Genomic DNA, 23,354 nt, shown 5'->3' on the forward strand with positions numbered 1-23,354 from the left:
AAGCACTGCTGAATGTTTCTAAATTTGGTTTAAATTTGGTTACATTCCAACCTAACTTTCACTTTCCCGATGAGAAATGGCAGCAAATTATCACAAGTTTCAGCACACTGAAACTGTGAACATTAAATACAGCACATCTACCACCTGTAAAAACTAGTAAAATCTCCTCACTATTACTACTCCACTGCCACACAACACCTCCCCCCACTTAACTCCCCCACCTCACTTCTGCCGCACCCACAACTACTCCTCTCCCTAGCTCCAACCATGGCTGGTTCTTCCTCTTCCCCTTCCCCAGACCCATGGCTAAACCCATTCCCAACTGGCAAGGGATGGGTTGCCATGCTTCTTGGTTCAGCACGCGGCGACCAAGAACTCTTCCTCGACTACATGAAGGTCGCCATGAGGTACACCAGCGCTATTGGGCTGGTAGATGCAACAGAGGAAGTGAGGAAGAAGGCGACTAGCGAGGAGAAGCAGCGCATGGAGCAGCGCTATGGAAACCCAGGTAAGGTGGTCATGCCCATCGACATTCTCCTATGGGCAATGAAGGAGGCCGACTCCGGCGATGCTGGGCAGAGGCAGCGGTGGGCAGACCACCGCTATGTCGCTCCAGCACAAGCTACATCAAATGCAAACGCAGCAGAGGTGCACGAAGACGACGACGACCTACAGATCGTCGCACAGCCAGCTATGCAGGCTCGCCGCCGTCCTCCTCCCATCATCATCATCGATGAAGACGAAGAGGAAGAGGAGGTGGAGGTGCAGCCAAATCCCACCCAGCTGAAGCAAGAGGTACGACGATCCGGACGCTTAGCAGGACAGACAACTAAGTGAATCTGAAACTATAAGTTTCAGATTCAGTTTCGTCAGTAGTTGAACTACCTATGTCAGTTTCGTCAATTGAAATACCTATGTCAGTTTCGTCAATGTCAGTAATCTTCAGTTTTAGCAAGTATTGTGCTATCTATGTAAGGCTACCTATGGTGCCTCCTATGTGAACTACCTACCTTTGTTCAGTGTTACCAAGTTTGTGCAATCTGTGAAATGTTACAACAAACTTCTCAGGACCATATTGCAGGTAGGATAAAAAAGACAGATAGAAACTGCAGCAGGCTTAGATAATAAGGTTCTTAACTTAGCATCAGGGCATTAAAGATAACATCATCTTAGAGCATTACAGATCAGGGCCATAACAGCACCCCACACCACAACCAAAATGATCTGAAACCATAGGCAGTTCTTAGGCTTAGGCAGTTCATTAGCTATTATTAGTACCGAGATGCATATTTGCATCAGATGAGATGCATATTTGCATCAGATTCCTTCATTGCTAGGCCAGTTATATATAGAGGCCTCATATTTACTTACCAACCATGCCTAAAAAATCACTCCTCCATGACAACTTGTTTGATCTTGTCCAGCTTTTCCTTGGACCCATGACCAACCTTCAGTAGCTCAGAAATGACATGCTCCAGCTTCTTCTTCTCTTCTTTAAGGAGGTCTCTCTCCACTTGTATCTCCTTCATGGCCTTCCTGGTGTTTTGAATGATATCAGCTTGACTCTGCAGGATGCACCTCTGTTCTTTGTTCAGCTTAAGCTTCTCCATTTGAACCTCAATCTTTGCCTGCTCCTCAAGCTGATGCTTCTTCTCCTCAAGTTCATGGCTTGTGTAATCCATGTCATGGGATTTCTGCCCATCCTGGTAATCAAACAGCTTGGATACATCATCCACAAGCTGACTGTACTGATTGGCAAGAGAATCCAGCTCCTTCTTCAGTTTCTCAACCTCTATCTCATGAGCTTCTTTGTCTTGGACTCTACCAAGGTTCTCCTCATGATACATATCCCACAGCTTGGTTAAACATCTCTGCAGAATTACTGGCCAAGGGGCATCTACCCACTCCAGAACACCACAGTTCACACCATCCTGAAAATGCAGTGAAATATTAATGATAACTAAATCCAGTAAAATTCAGTTACAAATTTCATACATACATATCAATGTTTGTCTGAATGCAGTAACAAAGAAATTCAGTTAGACCAATTTTAGATGTTGCCTAGATTCAGTTCCTATCATAGATTTAGCTAACACATGAACACCACACCAGCTTTGTACTTCAGTTTTCAGTAAACAGATACTGAAACAACAAGAATATCAATGTTGTTTGCACTATGTACCACCAAATTAATCTACACATGAAAACCACTAACAATAGTTGCTCTTACCGTAGTAGCACATCCAATGAATCTCCTTCCAGTGTCAGTCCCTTCAAATGCCACAAACCTGCCTGGTCTCTGCCTGTGCAGGATGCACTTACGGTCAGATTCAACCACAAGCCCACTGAAACTTGGATCTATCACCGTGTCAGGAGTTTGCTGCAGTACCAACCCCATATATATCAGCCACAACACCTCACACATAAGAACTACATGGAAGAGCAGAGTGAGCTCAAACCCTAACCCTAACCCTAGCATAGGAGAGAACAGAGTGAGCTCACTTACAAAATACTCCATTTGCATGCTGCTGTACTCATCCATGTACTCGTCATCGTCGGCGTCGGATGTCTCGTTGCTGTTGGGCCAGGAAGGCATCCTCGCGCCGCCGCGTCGCAGTCGCCGGAGGAAACAGAGGAAGAAGAGAGCTCGGGGAGAGGAGTGAGTGACTGATGGTTCGCTCGGTCGGCCGGCCGGTCGGTCGTTTTGACCTAGCCCCTGGCTGGTTCCGACCGAGCCGGGCCACTAACGGCCGCGAGCGGGCGTCCGTTAGCCGTTAGGGCCGCCGTCGGCCTGCCATGTGGGCCATCCCTGTCAGTTAAGCAGTTAAAACGGCTAAATGGACGATCAACACGACTTGGTAGTTTTTTGCCACAAAATTTGAAATTTTCGGTAGTTATTAGTCACTTTTTTGAAAGTGGTAGTTCTGTGGGACGGATACCCCTAATGTGGTAGTTTTTTGTCAAATGGGTCACTTATGGAGACAAATATATCTTCCTGCCAGTAGGATACCATGATACAAATGTATATATAACTGAATCATAACTTTCTCTCCATCGACTTGTGTTCTGCTCACCCATTTCCAACCAATAGTGTATATGTGTAGCTCCAAATCATGAATATGACATGACGTCTAAGAAGCACATCAGCAGCGTTGGATGGTCACTTATCCCCGCATTGTGATTACTCTAGGTACCCCAGAACTTAATTAATCAAGCACAGCTGACAGCCTAAACATAAATGAATGGAAGATCATCTCATTATTATCTGCGAATTGTTTTTTGAATAAACGGTGAAGCAGATGCAGTACATACATGTACTCATGTAAATATGGTAGATCACCTCATTATTTGCTGCAAAAAAAAAATTTAATAAACGGTGCAGGACAGTTGCAATATGGTAAGTGCTTACTTGAATCTCAACGGAGAAGAGCAACACTGTCACCCCCATCCCTTCATCTCCTGTATCATCTTGCCATCACAACAACACTGTCACGCACAGGAAGGTGAGAAAACATCCCTCCGCTGCCCATCTGTGTCACCATCTTTGGAGAGAGGGCCGCCTCCGCGCCGATTCCGTCCACCCGCTCTGTACTCCTCTGCTTACTGTTTTTTAATTTCATATCTTGCATCGTTCATCCATGGCGGCTGCAGCGGCCGTGCAGAAGATGCTCGCCGACGTTGGAACAGCGGCGCATCGAGGAGGAAAGAACGGCGGCGCATCGAGGAACGAGAAACGGCGGCGTGGAAAAGGAACAGAGAAACTGCTCGGTTGGGGAGGATAGCGATGGAAAGTACACGACCTGGGCTGTTAGCGTTAGCATCCAGATGAAAAGATGTGGGCCTCTGAAGGCCTGATTACGGAGAGGAAAGCCAACTCGCTCTGCAGAGTAGCAGCCCGCGAGAATGCAGCGAGTGAGCAACCTGTGTCGACCAGGGCTGATCTTGGTCATACGTTTCAGCGATCCGATGGCTGAGAGCGTGAAAACGCTGTGGAGGCTCCTAGGTGGCTGCGTTATACTGTTTTTTAATTAGAGGGACTTTGTACGTGAATAGATAAAACACAAGAGAGTTGTATGCAAAAAAACACTTCCAGCTAGGTTTACCTATGCCGCGCTGGCGCGCCACGTGGGTAGGCTATATGACCAGATAGAGAGAAAGCACCGTATTTGCACGTCATGTAAGTTATGTGACCACAAATCCGTATTTTTTAAGTTTTAGCACCAAACTGAACATCGAGTGCTAGTTCTATAACTCCCGGTGATATTACCTCCTATCAGTTTGTTGCCACACAGATATCCGAACCTAGCTGGCCCGTGGGGCAACATGAGGGCGGGTTCTACCCAGTCCAAGAAAGTAGGTGCGGTGGTGGCGTCCACTGAAACGAGCTGGTCCTCTACAAAAGGGCGGCACCTCCATTACTCCTCGAGCACGACAAGGTCAAATCAAAGTTTTAAATAACGCGCTATCGCTCTTAGCGGCGGACCTCTCCGAAACGATATAATGTGCTATAATGATGTCATAGCGCGCTATTTAAAACCATGGGTCGTCTGCAGTCGCAACATGTCGCTCGAAGGAATTGCTCTGCTACACAATAAAACTTCAGTCCCATTTGCCTGATCGGCGAAGTTGATGATCTGTTGCTCCAGATTGGTTTTCTGAAGGCGTCATGATGTTCATGCAAAGATACTTTCTTTATGGATGTGTTTTGTTATGCATGGATGATGTGGTTTGTTATTTAGCTGTGCGTGAGTAGTGTGAGTGTGTTGACAGAATACTTCACACGTCATCCTAAGAGATACTAAGCTCCCTGGAAAAGGGGAGCTCTGGTGCATCGGGGCTATTAAATCCATTAACAGTCGCGCAATGTGCGCATCCTGGTGACGTCCACGTCATCACAAAGACGATGCAGGTACTGTTCGGTCGCTGCGCTGTGAGGTCGTTGCGATTGGGCAAGAGAGAAAAGCACGCACGGGATTGGCTGTTGGTGGTGCGGTTAGGCCTGGTCGGGTCGCTGCAGGTGGCCCTTTTTGTTCGCTGGCCCGCATGTCAATTGCCGGCTTCCTCTGCTCGTGAGTTGGGGAGAGATTGCTTACCAGCGAAGGCAACCAAGGTGAATACATCGAGCCCCACAGCCACGCATCGCTCCCTGTGCAGCTTCCTCCTCCCTTCCCTCGTGCGCCTCACCCTCGATCTTGCGGCCTGGACGGCGCCGCCGCTCCTCTCATTCACGCCCCCCACCTCCTCGGCCTGGGCTATGCGACCTCCTGGTGGTCACCAGTGGATATGAGGCCGCCGAAAGATGAGACGCCATGTGGGAGGAAGAAGCCGTCATCGACCGACGAAGGGAAAGATGTTGAGGGGAAGGGTAGCGAGCACGGGCAGAAACCGACGCCCGCCAGCAGCGGCAGGCTGGATCTGGACGGCGTGCTCGTGGCGCCAATCACCATCTGGGTGATCAGGGCCGATGGGTTCATCTGCTCCCACCTCCTGCGAGAAGCTCATGGCCGAGACCTCGTACTCCGTCCTCGTCGTCGACGTCTAATGCTACAGGATCCGCGGCCTCGTCGATCGACCCCCACACCACGTCGCCGGCCACATCTCCTTCCACTACCTCAACGTCAAGAACTACTCCTGCCTGGTGGGCCTCATCAAGGTGTCTGATCTGGTGCGCCCCTCCCCACCTCCTCTCCCTTCCCCGCTCACTCCTGTCCCCTAATGAAAAATTGGTTTGCGAAATTTTGTTATTGTCTCTTTTAGTGTTCTTGAGCTTGCTTTAGTTATTTAGGTTTGGATGGTGGGAGAAAAACTGGGTGAAGGCATTGGTAGAAGTACAAAGAAAGAAGCACTGCATCATGCTGCAGAAATATCTTTAAGAAATTTGCCAATTAAGTTTGTTTTATTGCATATTTGTACTAACCTCTCCAGTTTCATTTTTGTGGATATAAGATAATATGTTATGTAATCAAGAGATTCATTTTAAATTTGGATTGTTCAAATGTTTACTCGAAGCATATATGTTGTGTCGTGTGGAGTTTTCTCTTTTTAGCACCATCTATCTTGGAATTAGATCGGATAGTGTGAGCATATAATGATGACTGTTTCTTGATGGGTACTTGCTGCATGATTTTTTCCAGTGCATGTCCAAGTTTACATGTGAAAGTGTCTTGCTTGATTCCGTTCTACTGGTTCATTGGATGAATAAACTCACATCTTGCATGGCCAAACTGTCAGCTGATGTTTCGAATAATTCAGTTTTTGTCATTGCATGAGATTATGGAGTGTAATTCTTCAGATGTGCAAATGTCACGTTGTGCTGAGGGTTCCGAGACTACAATAGAGACCAAAATCAAGACTTTGGATTCTCAAATATACAATTTGCGTGTGAATAAATATGTAAGTTGACAATGCATGCTCATATCACAAACTATGGTCAGAAGTTGCTCTCTGGGAACTCATGATGTGTTTTTTGAATTGTTTGTGTATTTTTCTGTTGTACTCTATAAAAACTTGGTTGTTTCCATGCAATTTTTATTCACAATCAATTTTATTCCTGCGACGTCCTTCTGTTTTTTCTTAGTAAAATTATTGTTGCATTCTGATTTGACAAGAAATTTACATATAACTGTATGACAAATTTCTTCTAATTCCTGTAAGTAATTTTGAGAACACACCAGTACATCCATATTTCATAAGCAATGTGTTAGTTGGATGCCATTTAGTATTATGCCTTTATGCCAAACATTAGAAGTTACATGAGTTGGCACATGATGTGCTGGATATTCATGTCATCATAAGTTCACGTGAATAATTTGCCTTTTAGATTTTTTATGACAATCCCTTGATAGAGCTTTGTTTCATTTATTTTCTGAAGTTAAAGTAGGATATATACAGTGTTGTTGTGCTCATCGTCTAGGACACTGTTATGTTGAAAACATTTTATACTGATTTGATGTTTCAAATTCACTTGCAGATAAATACATGTTGTCTGATCCAAATAAGATGGCTAATGTGAATGAAGATGGTTCCGATAGCAATCCAAACTTTGTTGGATACTCTGAGAACACCAGGAATGATTTATTGCCAACACTTCAGAGGAAAACAGGAGGTTCTGGTTCTATTGCTGCTCTTAAGGAACTACTGGTCGTTTGACTCTCTGCTCATTAAACTGGTAGTGTATAAGCTGTGTGAAACATACTGCAGTGCACTCTTGAGGGATATAACTTAGTTTTTTAAGCTGGGCCAAGTCCTCCAGATGGTTCAGGAGGCAAGGAGACTTATGCTCAGGTCAGTTAGCAGTTTCATTCTTTGAGTTGTTTGACTTGATATCTATAGTGTTGGCAGCATACACATTAAACCGAGAGAATGAAATGTTTCCGATCATATGAAGGTGATTGATCTTCTTAGCAGAAAAAAAATAGTAAATCATAATATATTTATCCTGCAATTGGTCTGGTGCCCTTCTCTGTTCTCATGTGTGTTCTTTGTTTGGCAGATCATGGTGAAGCGAGCAACCAAATCATCCTCACTTCTTGATTCTGTGCTCCATGCTGCTCTTCCTTCGATTGCGGCTCATCTTTGTTTGCTGCTCAGGTTCGTTTCCTGTCAGAGTGGCCATGCATATAGCTCGCTACCTATTTGTCTTTATGTTCAGCAACTATATTTATCTGTTCGTGTTTTGTTGCATCAGTTTAAAATTATAATTTGGTCACCACAGTTTCTGGTGGTCGTTTTGTTGTTGCTGCTCGTTGGTGATTGGTTTTTGCAGCTGGGTCGTATTTGCGCTTCATGTATGATTCTCTCTTCCTTTCACAAATATTTATTTCCGGTCTTTGCCTTCATGCCGTATGGTGCTGCCACTGATGTTGTTACATAATAATGCCATGGTTTCCTTCATCAGTATTATTTTTGGGTGCACATGGTATGAGTTCCATCGATCCTGCTGTTGTTCGTGCTACTGCGCGTGGTCGTTGCCTTACTCGGTGGCAGAACAGAGCGTCAGCTCACTGTTTCAGAGTGCGTGCTTGTTTACTTTCCCCCTGTCTCTCGTCTGTTCTGGCCCATGCTCTCTGTTCTGTACAGAGTACCATGAATTCTTAAAATCTATACACAAGATTCAAGCTAGGATATGCTATCATCTCTATTTCCCAATTAAATTGTTTCATTCTGAACATAGCTTTCACTCAAAAATCTGCAAACCTCTGATTCTTTACATGGTCTTGCTCTTCTCCTGTTTTCATAATTCCATACTTGCATGCCTATTCTAATGACCTATATTACAGTGCTGGGTACAGGTGAAAGGAGGCGCTGGGTGGGAGTGAACGGGAGGCCATGCGGGACAGATGTAGAAGAGACGGAGTCGGGCAACTACGGTTGGGGCGGCTGTGTGAGGAAGATAGAGGTGAGAAAGGAAGTGTAGGGCTAGCTAATGCTAAGGGGATGAATCAGAGAGATTAGAGGATAGAAGTTGAGAGAGATTTAGGCGATCTTCAGTAGACGAGAATATTTTGTTAGATATGTGAGCCCAGCACATGTGATGCTCCAGCAGGTATGTGATGCTAATGCATATATAAAAAGAGAGGTGTGATGTGTGATGTTGCTATTTTCGTTGATGTCCTGCTGCTGCTGGTATTTTTGCTAGCTATTTGAGCCCAGAATATGCATTGCTGATTGCTACACTATGCTCTAAGGTTCTTCAATACTACATGAAGGCGTTTAGATTGCTCAATATGAGGTGATGGGAGATAGACCACAGAGAAAGAAGCACCCAGGTCCATGCCATTCTTGAATGTGTTATCATTACTCACTTTGTTGCCCTGTACTCCCCCTTTCCTAAATATAAGCCTTTTTAGATATTCCAATACAGACTACATACAGAGCAAAATGAGTGAATCTACACTCTAAAATGCGTCTATATACAACCGTATGTAGTCTATATTAAAATATCTAAAAGATCTTATATTTAGAAATGGAGGGAGTATTAGTTTCTTGCTACTATCTTTAACCTTTAGGATTTTCAAAGTTTATACACATCTGATGGAAGATTGAGTTCTATAAGTTTTAGTATGTAGCATATCTTACCAACCACTTGAAGCCCGGAATAGAAAATATAGGAATTTGAAAGCTTGATTTAAGGAATAGTCAAAGAGAAAAACATTTTCATCTAATTTTCATGTGGTGTTGGATTTTCAGCTTTCAGATCCGAATACCTTCTACTTAGAACTAAGCACTTAATAGATCTTCTTTATTGTTAAATGCAGTCAGTCAAGAGTAGTTTTTGTTTAGAAATTAGGTCGTTTACAATAAAAGGAAAGCAGTACCACCAGGGATGCGCTTTGCTGTTGAAACCAGTCCCATCTTGCAATTCGAGGCTCATGCTATTGTGTTTTCATCTTGAAGTTGAACTTCTTTTTCAACTATTTACAGATCATAGATAACACCAGTGGGATGTGATATACTGTTGAAACAAGTCCCATCTTGCAATTCGAGGCCCATGCTATTGTGTTTTTCATCTTGAAGTTGAACTTTTTCGACTGTTTATGGATCATAGATGAAATATGAATGACCAGTCTTGATGCAAATTACCTACCACAGGACCATTGCAATGATGCTTGGTGAAGTGAGCTACAACTTTGTCATAGCAGACAGTTACACTCTTAGGCACACAAAGGTACAAATTACACGTAAATAGTTAATCTCTTGGAATGGATTTGCCATATCTTAAGTTTCACATGAAAACAAACTCTGAACATCTCTGTCTTTTGGCCCGTCCATATCAACAAATCAACATAGATGAGCAGGGGCATCTCACCCAACAACGCCGGCCGCGTACTGTGGCTGTAGTCCATCCACGACGCCATAAGAGAGCGGTTGGACCACGGCAAGGACGTCGCCTTCGGCTTCTCCGCCATGTCGGATTATTCTTTGACCTTCCACCATTCCATCCAGTGCCCCTACCATCAAGCGCAGTTTTGACATTCCGTGACCTTTTGCATTCTCCTTTGATCAGTTATGCTAGGCCTATGATTGAGAGATGTTTTTCTTGTACTTTCAGTTATAACTTCTGTTCTATAATCTTCTCCCTGTTTCGATGTGCTTAGCACAATAGTAAATTTGCCGACTACTAATTGATACTTCTGTGTGCTGAGCAGCTCAATCTAAAATGCCAAGATCTGCAAGGGGTCATCGGCCCGCAAGGTACCAGTTCGCGAGCTCGACTTGTTTGGGGCCTCCATGGTTATCTTGGGCAATAGGCAACAACAAAGAAGCGTACAATTGCGGAAATGCCCACAAACTCTGGATCTTGTTACTTCCACTATCATGTCTTTCACTTTTCGGAACCAATGAGTACAACCCATTATGTTGTAGGTATGATATCAGAATAGATACCCAGCTCCTGTGTGTATATCAGATATAGCTAATGCATCTCGAGGAATGGGCATTACATCTTTTCCATTGAATAAAATTTATATCTCCAAGATAAGAATGCTCCATTTTGTTGGTGTTCCTGTTTGCCTTGCATAGATGTATGTTAGCAAGGCTTACTCTTTTGAAGTTCATGTTTTCTGGTGTTATGATGGATATTTAGATATTTGTCCCTCCAACTACTGGAATAATTTAACAAGTTTACACCAAAGAAATCTAGCTTTATAAAAGCTGATCAGGATGTGCACATATGTATGTGTTTACTAGAGCTCTACTTGCTATGCTTTATGACTAAAATATCTGCTGTTGCAATTCTGCTGCATGTATTTTTTAAAGGATTGCAACTCCTTTGATTGTATTGTGTTTTGAGCAAATGGCGCTCATCAGGGTTGTACAAACACGTTAACAAGTCCAACAGCAAGACAAGTACGCACAGTCACGCCTCAAGAGGCGCGCCCAGGGCGTTCCCCAGCCACTAGTATTTTTCATTCGTGATCCCATATGGGTGGATGCTTGGTCGTCCGAGTCCACTCCCAATGACATGGCAGCTGCATGGTAATTTTGGCCTTAAGTATTTTTTATTTTTTTCGGAATTTTTTTCTATCTATTCATCTTCAATCATGATAGTACAACGAACACTAAAAATAATAAAAACTACATCCAAATCTATAGACCACCTAGCGACGACTACAAGTAGCGAAGCGAGCCAAAGACGCGCCGCTGTCATCGCCCCTCCTCGCCGGAGCCGGGCAAACCTTGTTATAGTAGACAGTCGGGAAGTCGTCGTGCTAAGGCCCCATAGAACCAACACACCAGAATAGGAACCGCCGCAGATGAAGAGCGTAGATCAAAAGGATCCAACCTGAAGACACGCCAACGAAGACAAATGACGAACAGATCCGAGCAAATCCACCAAAGACAGATCCGCCGGAGACACATCTTCACACGCCCATCGATGATGCTAGACGCATCACCGGAACGGGGATTAGGCGGGGAGACCATTATTCCATCTTCAGGGAGCCGCCGCCGTCTCGCCTTCCTGAGCCGGACGCAAACCCTAACCAAGCTCGAAAAAGGATCTAAAAACAGAGCCCTCCCATCGGCAAGGGCCAAGATCCGCTCTGCCCTCCTGGCCCTAAGGCCACCGAAGACGGAACGGATAGGCCCCGGCGCTGGCAGGAGGCAGAGAACCCTAACTTTTCGAGAGGCGACTGCCTTAAGTATTGATGGTTACAAAAAATGAATCTCTACTCCTAATGGAGCAGTTGGTAGTCTCGCTTCCAGGTTTTTTTTCATTCCACCTCCCATGGTTTTTTTGGTACCTCCTCCCACCTCCGCTGGTTTTGTTTTCGTAGATTTTTTTTCGTCCCCTCCCCCACTTCATCAGTTTATTTTCGCGTCACCCTCTCACACAACGAAAGAAATCTGAACAGATCAGAACTTTCCATACTGGCGCAAGTTATTTAATAATGTAGAATCAATCACGAACAATCTCTAAAGATCAAATCTAAATTAATTAACCTTACCTTAAATCACTCAATCACATTAATTAGAAAACAAATAATTGATTTTCAGAAAAATCACTCAATCACATTAACCTTACCTTAACTCACGAATGGTAATCAATCTCCAAACAAAGGAAACAATACATCGAGGGAGCAGTAAATAAACTCCCTTTCTTATGACATGTATATGATCTTCCCTTTCCTCTCCGTTGTCGAGCGTTCTTGATTCTCGAGGCCAATGCTTGGGCTGCGTCAGTGGGTCGCGACGGTGCCGGAGGAAGAGGACGGCGAGGCCGGGTGGCACGGCACCGCGTTGGCCGCGGCCGGTGAAGGGGGCGAAGAAGGGCGGCTTCCCTGGCCCTGGGAGTTGGTGTGGTGGACGCGGCACTTGAAGGACCCGACGTGGGTGGCCGGCGCGCAGACGCACTTGGAAGCGGGCCCGTGGCCCGCGCCGGATGGCGCCGACGCTGACCCGGGCCACCTCCTCCGCGTATTCCTGGAGCTGTGGCTGGCCGATTTACATGAAATTAATTCCCTCAGTTGTGGTGGGAAACATAATACACATAATCCATATTGTTATGCACTAGCGTGTGTGTGTGAAATAGATGGATTATGGTCCCGTACCCAATAAGATGGATATATGTGTGTGTTAGAGAGAGAGAGAGGGAGTGGGAGGGAGAGAGTGAGGAAGAGGGAGGGAGAGAGTGTGTGTGTGTGAGGATTTGATGGTAAAAAGGTCGCCAATGTCACTTGATATATATGAGAATATTAATATTGAACTCTTAAAATTAATGTGGCCCCGTTGCAACACACGGGCATTCTTCTAGTCACCCTAACAACCAGGTCGACCTTTACGCTTGGGGAGATCATTTTCTTAATTCCACCGTATGGATAATGCTCACGTCAAGCGCTCACAAGCAAAGTTTGTGAACTATATATCTTATCTCCCCTTGATTCCTACCCGCTTCGTTTTAAAATAATTAAAGTTCTAGGATTTTTTAAGTCAATCATTTCTAAGTTTAACTGAAAGGAGGCAACCCGGTGCAGGTAACTCCCGCTTGTGCAGGATCCGGAGAAGGATCCAACATCTCCCGCTACGGACTACAGAGTACGCAACATTTCCCTGCATTTCAAAGTTTAACTAAGTCTGTATAAAATCTGAAAAATCTACAATATTAAATATGTATAATACTACGAAAATATATTTATAAGATCTAATGAAGTGAATTTTACTTTATAGATGTTAATATATTTTTATATTGACCGCTCAATCTTAATAAAAAATTATGTAGGACAATCCTAAAATTTCAATTATTTTGAAAATGAGTATGTTATATTGTTCTCATCCGAAAACCTGATCTCTCTATGGCTCTTTTGTTTAATAATTTTATTAAAATTACCTGATATCCTTTCTACTCCTAGGATTGTAGGATTCCTATATTTTCCCTTTTTTGTCCAAACAGAGCCTTAAAACCCAGCCCAACACACAACAAAACAACTGATCGTAATAACGCGGAAAAAGCTTAAGCTACAATGAAACAACCAACTCTAATGATATAAAAAAGGCTGAACTTAGAACTAAAACTGAAAAATGGTGCAGCAAAGCGCGCGTCACCAGCTAATAACTTACAAGCTTGGTAGAAATCAAAAGCGGATACTTCAGACAACATAAATTGTAATTTTATAGTCAATCGACACACAAATAGCACTTGCCACATTTTGCATAGCTGACTGATGCAACAAATACTTACTTGAACTAACAAACAACCACCGGCAAAACTGAAACAAAACAAGATAGATTTAACTGGTCAAAGGATATCCCTACTCCATAACATCCAGGTTGCCAGTGCACCATCAAATAAGATCGGTCCTGACAATAGCTGACCAAGCAATGGTAATTTCCACCTTAGAGCCACCAAGGTCGCAAGTGTGCTGGCTTATGTTGCAAGTCCTGGGCTTGATTCTGACATGAGTTTGCGCAGCAATATCACCAGACTCTGAGTAGGCTTCAAAAACAACTGCCAGGCATTCTTTGAATTGTTGGTTGTTCTCTTTCTGCAGTTTAACAGAAACAAAGCGTCTTGACAGATCAAGGCAACCATCTTCGCCAATTGGCATTTTCCCACGCACACAGTGACGAGAATCGAGCAACACAACTTGGAAGCATGAATCAACAACAAAGTGTGGAATGCCTTTATCATCCATTCGCACAACTTCACGAGGTGGTGAGGAGCAAGCAACCCGGCCTCCATATTCAAAAGGGCATGGACCGTCTTTGACGACGCGGACACCCAAGAAAGTGGCTTGAACTGAACTAGAAAGTTCCTCCACTCTTAACTCTGCTTTGCAAAGGCAGTTGCTGAACGTAATTGTATTTGAAATACCACGGACGTAATGTTCTGTAAGATTCATCAACGCCCTGTCCCCAGACTCTGTTGCGCCCTTAAGTTTCAGCTGAACTTCAAAGTTAAGTGGGCTCAGCGCCATAATTGCCCGAGACGGGCCGGTCAAGCGCAAGAAGGGGTCCTGCAAGCAGCAACAACATTTTTACTCATTCCTAATTGCAATGAAACTGACCGGCCGACCAACAAAGACATACTCTCAAGCCGATGAGCCCTATGCAATAGTGAGGAAACGAAATAAAACAAGGATACTGAAAAACAAAACATGGAAGTGGGCACATACATCTGAGAAGATCTCCTGGCAGTCATGCCTCAGCCGATTGAAGATGATGTTGCGCTTGCGGTCAGAGTTGTCTCGCGCGGCAACGACGCCGTACACTTGGAGCGGCCAACACAGATTGCCCTTGATCTTTGTGATCTTGAAGGAGTAGACCTGCAGGCTAATCCCTTCTGTCTCAGCATAGTTGGGTAGGATCTGTCCGGGTGTCCAATGCGTGAAGTACATAGGGCTCAATGTGGCTGCACAATTAATTAACCAAATTAGTCTATCTATATCAATTGACATGATTAATGCGTAATTGATATTCTATTATTATCAATGTGCAATTAATTTCCTTTCGAATATCAATGTGTATTGCATCGTATGCAATTTTCATTCAGGAAAACTTTCGAAGTATTCATCTTCAATCATGGTAGTACATATAAAGTGTTGGTTGCATAGTATGTTGTAAAGCTAATAGAATATGAGAACATGCACTCTCATTAATTAGTTGAGTATCAATTAGAATGTTACTTACTCTGTTGCTCGAAGACAACACGGCGGCATGAGGACTCGGTGCTTCGGCGGTAGATATCGAAGAACATCTCTTCCTTGTCTATCTTCTTCCTGACCTTCTCTTCATCGTCCAGACCCTCATACGAATCCTCCTTAGCCCACTTCTCGTCATGCCTCTCCTTGAAAGGTTGCAGCTGCAATCTGAGCTTGGACATGTGACGGCGCAGATCCTTGAACTGCTCTAAGATGGCATGGATCGTCGGCGGGAGCGCCTCGTCGGCGTCGTCTTCCGCGGTCTCCCTCAGCGGGGCTGCTGGTTCGATGTCCCGTCTCAGGTAAGACAACGTAACCTCCATGTCCTCACACAGCTTGGAGATCTGCCGCTTGGAGATGGTAGAGCCCGATTCGCCTCCCTCCACATGGTCCTCGTCCTCATCAGAGTCAGACACCTCGCTCTCCGACATGGTCTCTTCCATCTCCTCCCAGAGCTCCTCGATCTCCTCCTCGTGAGAATCCTTCTCCTCCTGACTAGCTGCGTTCTCGATTTGCGGCTTAGAGATGGAGCTCGATTTGCCTCCGGCCATATCGTGCTCCTCCTCCTGAGTAGTCGTCATCGGCGCTGTCATGGGGCTCGCGATTTTCTTCCTCCAAGATTTGTTTTGCGTCTCACAGTTGAAGCCTGCCGGCCTTTGCGTATATAAACAAGTCACCGGTGATGAGTTGCGTGGGGCACATAACTGACTCGGATATGGAATCGCATATCCGTTTCCTACTACAGTTACAACACATCGATTTTTTATGGGTGTGACAGTTAAGTGATATAGTAGTATATAAGAAAAAAAAAGAAATAAATGAAAAAAAAATATGGATCTTCATGCAAGGTTAAAGGAATGTAGCATCCAATGTCTCAGTCGACCGAGACTTAACAAAATTGTTTTTTATTCTATCCCCACACGTCAAAACCGGTGGACAAAAGGAAACCACGCGTTCAAACCTAGTACGATGTCGCCTCCAGCCCCTCGACGTCGCTCCTCCGCTCCGCCACCACCCGGTCTCAGTCCTCAGCCTTCCCCTCCACGCCTCCCCATGGTGCGCCTTGGGGGTGCTGACTACCAAGGGTGACGCCGTCTGCCGCTCACTACGAGGTACCAAGGAAGACTCTCCTGATTGACAATTATGTCACCTAACCTACAACATCGAGGGAGCTCTCCGTCGTCGACGGCGATGAGCCACGCATCCCTCTTCTCTTTCTCTATCTCTCACCGACACGCTCAAATTGATGGCGAGCCACATGAGGAATGTAGCCAGTGGCGCAGAGAGCAGCTCTGGCGAGCAGCGTGTGGGCCGTGTGGGGTAGGGCCGGGCCGGCCGGCAATGCGAGGAAGTGGGGAAAGCCGAGGGTGACTGCCACCACTGATGACAAATCAGATCGAGTATTATTAGGCCAAAATCACTGTTTTGACCTTATCAGAAAACTTTTGCATGATCTGCACTCCCGGATTTTACTTCACGATATATGACCCTTTTTAGAAACGCGGTAAGCTGTGGCGTTACTGTCCCACACAGAAACACTAGGGGCGTGTTTGGTTGCAGTTTGCAACAGTAGTTGCATTGCATGTCCATCTCCAGCCAGCCTGGTTGATGAAATGCAGCCTCATATGCAGCAGATGCAACCTGTTTGGTTGCCTGCATCGCATGGAGAGGCACTTACCCCCCTGCTGTTTGGTTGCCGTTTTTGTGCTTAGGGTGTGAGCAGATGCAAACTTCAGCTGTTTGGTTGCAAACAACATTCGTGTTCTGCTCACCCCATTCAAATGTGGTGGCCTTACCACCACATGATCAGCACAAGAGCAACAACACAACAACAGGCAACCAAATGAAATCAAACACAGCAAGCAAGGAAATGACAGCAAACTACTTAACTACATAGTATAAGTCTAGATTAACAGCAAGGGAATCCTCCTTCCCTGCTCCATGCCAGGGTGTTGCTCCTGGCCAAAATATGAACAAGTTCCCAGCACAAGTCTCGCCTCACACCATAAAAGTTCAACACTAACACCTTACTTAACTTAACTACATAGCATGCTCGATGTCACCATGGCAGTTGTGCCTGCTGCAACGAAACCTGCACATGACCGAGGAGTCGTGGTTGTAGATCTGAACCTTCAGTCCGAGTCCTGAGATGCGCACAACGACGAGGTCGCCGGTGACGGCGGCAGAAGTAGTTCCAGCCCCGGCCAAGCACCATGTGCCCCTCGAAGTTCTGGACCTGCACCCAGAACACGCACCGCTTGTTCGCCGACAGCCTGACCACGCGCGGGAGCCGCTTGATGACCAGCCAGGTGTTCATCACCTCCACGAACTTGGGAGGGATGACGAGCATGGCGAGGTCCTCGTTGTCCTTGATGTGCTGGTAGAAGCGCAGCGGCTCCCGGGCTCCCTCCTCGTGGCCCTGCCTCGGAGATCGTCCCCTTGAACGAGGCAGGCTCATGAAGGCGATCCTACCAGGCAGGGCCACCGTCCTGAGCCACCTGTTCGTGGGGATGAAATCCTCGGTGCCCTCAGCTCCGGCCACCACCAGAGCTCCTCCACCCGCCACATCCTAGTCAGTCTTCAATACCTTGTCAGGTAAGATGATAAGTATTAGTGCACAAACTCTTTGCAAAATGGCACTGATCAGAGACATTTGCCCTAGAGCAAATGCCACTGATCAGTGCACAAACTCTTTGAGCAAATGCCACTGATTAATGGCACTTGCTGTTTGGCAAATGCCATCTGTTGGGCAAGTCCACTGATCAGTGGCATTGATAGCAAATGCCACTGATCAATGTCACTTGCTGTTGGGCAAATGCCACTGATCAGTGGCACTTGCGGTTGGGCAAGTCCACTGATCAGTGGCATCTACTTTTTTGGAACCACCACCCATCAGTGCAATATCCTAAGCATGGAAACATCTAAAAATAGCAACAGCAAGTGCCAATAGCACCCATGTGCACCCATGCACATTTGGCAGCATCCTAGCTTGAACATGCACGTATAAAAATCAACACAAACCCTAGCTTGAACATGTATATGTACCAACACGAACAAACATGAACATGATCCATGCATGTATGTAGCAACATGATCCTTGCATGAACACACATCCTACCAAGACCCTACCATGAACACAGATCCTAGCAACAAACACTACCATTGGGGATTCTAGCATGAACACAACAACTAGCACGAACACAGATCATAGGACAGACTAGCAGTAGTAGAAAATTATCCTAGGACACACACTGTACAAAATAAGAACAAATCGGTCCGATTGGATTCGATTGGGATGAAATCCAATCGGATCTACTCGAATCCGATCAAATCCTATCGAATCCACTAACCACTAGCACATGCCTAAGAAATAAACCTCTAATCTACAACTACGAGCAAGCATTGAGGGGGATTGACTCACCGGAGCACGCGCTGTCGCGGCAAACTAAGGCCGGGGTGAAAACCCCAGCGGGAAGGAGAGAGGTGGCGGAGCAGAGGAGGAGCCGGCCCTGGCGACGGCCTGCGGCATCGGCCCCGTGCTCATCGCCACGCCGGAGGTCGAGGACAGCCTGCCGACAGGAGAAAACCCTTGGACGGGGGTCAAGAAAACCCCCCCTGTCCAATGGGGTCCCAAGCAGCGGTGGCTCCGTGGACGGCGCCGGCGCCAAGCCCAGGACCACGAGGTCCGGAATCGGCGGCGGAGCAGGAACGAGCGCCACCGCATTGCCCAGCACTCGTGGTGGCCGGCAGCAGATGGGGGACGACGCTCACAGCGCCGACGCCAGGTCCCGGCCCGAGTTCTGGAGCCCGGCCAGCCAGCGCTCCTGGATGCTGGCGATGCGCTGGTCGACGGGGGTCAGAGGGCGGCACAGCGGTGGGCGAGGCGGAGCCATCGGAGGAGTGGAGAGGAAGGGGCGGTGAGGGAGAGAGGGATCGGTGGAAACAGTGTGACTGGGCGGTGACAGGAGAGTGGGGGGCGAGTAATGAGACGTCGCCTCCGTCTCCCGCGCTGCCCGAGGCATGCAACTGCCTCGCACGCGTGGCCACGCCCGGCCATGCTCGCGAGAAACTGCCGATTCGGCAGTTTCCGCCGGGCCAGGCTGCGGGCTGCTTTAAGTTTCGTGCGGGCCACAAACCGCATGCAGCACAGCCAATCAAACAGGCCGCGCACATCTCGCGCGGGCTTTGTTGGGCTGCATGCGGGCAACCAAACACGCCCTAGACACGGCTGCGTTGCTGGCTTGGCCCACGGCAAGCCAGCTGCTGATGTGGCTGAGCAAGAAACTCCTAATCTTGCACCAACGCCAAGGAGCAAGGCGTTTGCTCCCTGGTAGTGCACATGCTTGGCATTGCACCCATGCATGCACGCTGGAAACAGTAGCAGCTGCGGCCGGTGGACACATGCACGCTGAAGGACACCGGCCGCATGCTCTGGATTCCATACCGTACTGGGCAACATCTTCTCCCTCTGCGCTGCGCACATCGGGCCCCAGGCCAACGGGCCGTGGTGGCGGCACAGGTGGCAACTCCACCACACCGACTCTGCCGGCTACGCGGAGACAGTGCTGCACTGCCTACACTCCATGGAGTCGCACGGCCATGCGGCCATGAGTGTCTTCCACGTCATGCTCAGGCTGGCATCGGCGCGAGCAGTGGCCCACGCCTGGGCACCCGTGGCCGAGCGGCTCCTGCACTGCGTGATCAACGATTTGGCCATGACGAAGGCCGCTGTGGAGCGGATGCGCCCGACCATTTGTTGGAATAGACCTTGCAAGTTCAGTTAGCCATAGCTGTCGTGTTCTGTTTACATTTAGTTTCCAAGTTTTGTCAGTCAGCAGATAGCGAGATTAGCTCGAAGTTTAAACTGCTTTGTCCGAGTCATGCTGGCTACCGATTCGTTCATGGGATGGCACGAGCATTGTAGATGGGCAGCGATCTGCGCCGGCGCACCGGCCCAACTATGCGGTTTGTATGGACCGTTAGATCTGCGCGCATACACGGCTGAAGCAACCGTTGCAGCAAAAAAGAACAGTTTTGTTGCGACCGTGTACGAACAGCCACAGCAAGGAAAACTGGGGAGCTGGATCCCCCCGCGACTGCCCGTCCCCGATCCGCGGCGGCGGCGGCTAGATCCGCCTGTTATTCGTTCCCCGCGGCCGAATCACGTCGACGAGGGGCTCCCCCACCTATCAAGCCGCCTTGGGATTGCTTCAATCATGTCTTACATACGTCATGACCTCCTTGCCGCCATGGATTTGGGCTCGAGCTCCGTTACGGCCGGTCGAGGTTGCAGCTCGCCGCGAGCCCGTAGCAGCTCGCCGCGAGCCCGTAGCAGCTCGCCGGCCGGTTGCAGCATCCGCCCCTGCCCCCCATGCTGGATCTCGCCGCCGGAATTCACAGAAACCCGTGCTGGGTCGCAGCTCGGCCGTGATGGATGTAGCAAAACATTATGCCGGTTCTAGCAAAAAACGATGCTAGTTGTAGCAAAACCGCGACGCCGGCCGTGTGTTGTAGCAAAACGTGAAGCTAGTTGTAGCAAAATGCTATGCCAGTTGTAGCAAAAATCTATGCCGGTTGAAGCATGTAGCAAAACTGCGGCATTTTATCATCTTCTTCCACCTCCAGCCGTTGCTGGTTGAAGCTTTCTTATTTTCATAGTGTCTAGTTGTAGCTTTCTCTCTCAATGGTTGGAGCTTTTTCCAACAACCGTTGAAGCTTTTCTACCAAATGTTGTAGCTATTTTCTTTTTAGCAGCACTTGGTCAAGACTTTTTGTGTCGTTTCGGTTGAAGCTTTTTTAATCGGAGGATGTAGCATTTCATGTCAACGGTTGTAGCTTTCCGGCGATGGCGCTGACCGCTTGTAGCTTTCTCTACATCCGGTTGAAGCTTTTCATCTAGGGGGATGAAGCTTTTTTTTAAACGGTTGCAACATGATGGGGGTGCGACGATTCTGCAGAAGCCTCCGGTGTCGACCATCGCCGCCCGGCTCGTCGGCGGCGAGGCAGAAGCACGAGACGTGTGGGAGTTGCAACCGCCGGGGATGGGGATTGGTCAACGGGATGCATCCAATGGCGAAACGGGCTGTAAAGCATGGCGGGGTGAGATCTACATCCATGGACGCGCGGGCGATTCGACCTTCCATGGCTGACGGCGAGATGTGGGCGCCGGCGCTGCAGGAGATGAGGATGGGGGCGAGATCCGCGGAGCTGCGAGACCGGAATGAGGCGAGATCCGCAGCGCCACGTGGTTGCTCACGACTGGATCACGGCGTGCGCGCGTGGACTGGACCGGCCGAAGCTTCGGCCGATGCCCCGGCCCCAAACGTTTCCCATTGTGGATCGTAGTGGCGCATAATCAGGTGGCAACGAGCCTAGTTTCCTTCGTTGTAAGGAAATAAATACGGAGAGAAAGAAAGCAGAAAACTGCGACAAGTTTGCGCAGGCAAAACCTCAGTCTTCCACCTCAGTTCTTTGCTACTTCATAGTCTTTGACACAAACACACCAAGGCCGCGCCCGCCCGTACGAGCCACTTAACGGACGCGCGCAAACCGCTGTCCATGCAGCCCGGTCTCCGACAAGCTGGAGCAAAAAAAAAAAAAGGAAAAAAAAGAAATATATATCTATTATCAGCCTCCACCCGCGCCGGTTTGCCCAGTGGATAGGCGCATTGGCCTGCCATCCCCACGGGTCCGGTCTACTTCAGCACATCGAAGAAACAGGAGAGTCGGCCACAGACGAACGTCTCTGGAGAAGCTAGGCAAGCCAGCCACCGATTGAGACGGCAAAGAAAAAAATGGTCATATGCCGAGGAGAGACACGTATGAACTCAATTTGGGCAAAAATGAGGTTCTTGAACGACATATGCCGAGGAAAGACAACTCGCCACATGCCTTTAATTTCAATAAATTTCATCTTTCAGCTGTCAAATCTACGCCGGCTTATGCCACAACCAAGTATGAAGAATCTCAAGCCGACTCATCGAGTCGTCTAAAGACTTGGAGGCTACACAGAGATGACTCAGCAGATTTGGCTAGTTTCACAAATTCAAGAACCCGGGTCATTGCAGGGAAGACAACCCGGACCTGGGGCTGCTGCCTTGTTGGCGAAAAATTAAAGGTTGCCAAAGAAGACTAGATGCCATGATGCGCAGTTCAAACATAGGTATCCTCTCTTATTGGCGAAAAATTAAAGGTTGCCAAAGAGGACTAGTTGCCATGATACATAGTTCAAACATAGGTACCCTTCCTTATTCGTGAAAAATTATAGGTTACCAAAGAAGACTAGTGGCCATGATGCACAGTCTAAACATAGGTATCACGCCTTATTTGCACATCATATTATGATTAATGGAATAAAGGCGGCTTATCTGGACACCAGATGTTTTCCAGTAGTAGCATTGTCTCATGTATATCCTATAGTGAGCTTTTTCATGATCATATGGTCACTTGGGGGCTTCCACCTCATCGAGTTTAGCTACTAACATCCCTCTTGGCCTGGCATATGCCATTATGAAACTTGGTTAAACCCGCCTATTAGCTTGATTCTACTCTGAAAATGTGACCCGGTGTAATCTTGATAAGTCAATCAAAATTGTCCCTGAACATGTCAAGGTTAAAACCGGCTTAAATCACGTGAGAGCCGGCTTGCAGAAAGCGAGGATAAACCAAAAAGAGGCTACAAGGCCCGCTTCCACGGGAAGCGAAACCAAGACTCGAGCCTCGAAAGCCGGTCTTATGGCGAGCCTCGAAATCCGGCATTTTTATAATTTGTTACCATACACATACATCATTTATACATTGCATCATCATACATTGTATCATCATACAATGCATTATCATACAATGCATATCTATATTCATTTATGTTGCAGGAGCCGGTTTATTGGGCAGGTTAACCATTTGCAATTATAAAATTTGTTAAGTCAATTACTCTGACGCCTATATGGCCTTTGTTACAATAGCAATGACTATCAAGCATGCTTCAACATGAAGCACCAATTACTGGCCTCGAAAGCCGACATTTTTTCCATGTTTATTCAAACTTGGTTCATATTATATTATATGATTTGTTATAATACAATTCATTGTCTTGTCAAAGTATATGTTTTGGTTTCCCGTGTCGCAGGAGTCGGTCTTCAAAACCGGATTACATTATAACTATGCAAGAACAAACAAATCCTTGATAGCCAAAATGGCCGGGTCTTATATGGTTTATCA

At 47.0% G+C, this 23,354-nt stretch overlaps 2 protein-coding genes and 1 long non-coding RNA gene across 5 annotated transcripts; 1 reads left to right on the forward strand and 2 right to left on the reverse strand.

Annotated features, from left to right (window-relative positions):
* Positions 1-1,117: 1,117 nt before the first annotated feature.
* Positions 1,118-2,966, reverse strand: LOC109774621 (uncharacterized). Its single transcript, XM_020333368.4, has 3 exons — positions 2,507-2,966; positions 2,231-2,380; positions 1,118-1,931 (listed from the first exon to the last, which is right to left on the reverse strand). Exons 1-3 carry the CDS (start codon positions 2,594-2,596, stop codon positions 1,389-1,391), a joined length of 783 nt encoding a protein of 260 aa, XP_020188957.3. The 5' UTR covers positions 2,597-2,966; the 3' UTR covers positions 1,118-1,388.
* A 2,204-nt stretch (positions 2,967-5,170) lies between these two features.
* Positions 5,171-10,458, forward strand: LOC123497429 (uncharacterized). Of its 3 annotated transcripts, none has more exons than XR_006671121.2 (6): positions 5,171-6,393; positions 6,971-7,284; positions 7,493-7,787; positions 7,898-8,013; positions 8,280-8,398; positions 8,688-10,458. It is a non-coding gene; the product is annotated as an uncharacterized lncRNA (long non-coding RNA). The 3 variants fall into 3 exon arrangements; XR_006671122.2 differs by having other exon boundaries at positions 6,971-7,105; positions 7,201-7,284; positions 8,280-10,458; XR_006671120.2 differs by having other exon boundaries at positions 8,280-10,458.
* Positions 10,459-13,649: 3,191 nt separating this feature from the next.
* LOC109774622 (uncharacterized) lies at positions 13,650-16,037 on the reverse strand. The gene is made up of 3 exons (XM_020333370.4): positions 15,127-16,037; positions 14,613-14,848; positions 13,650-14,453 (listed from the first exon to the last, which is right to left on the reverse strand). The coding sequence occupies exons 1-3, from the start codon at positions 15,728-15,730 to the stop codon at positions 13,782-13,784; spliced, it is 1,512 nt and encodes a 503-aa protein (XP_020188959.2). The 5' UTR covers positions 15,731-16,037; the 3' UTR covers positions 13,650-13,781.
* Between the last annotated feature and the right edge of the window lie 7,317 nt (positions 16,038-23,354).

This window comes from Aegilops tauschii, chromosome 2 (genome assembly GCF_002575655.3).
Source record: "Aegilops tauschii subsp. strangulata cultivar AL8/78 chromosome 2, Aet v6.0, whole genome shotgun sequence".
NCBI classification, from domain to species: Eukaryota; Viridiplantae; Streptophyta; class Magnoliopsida; order Poales; family Poaceae; genus Aegilops; species Aegilops tauschii.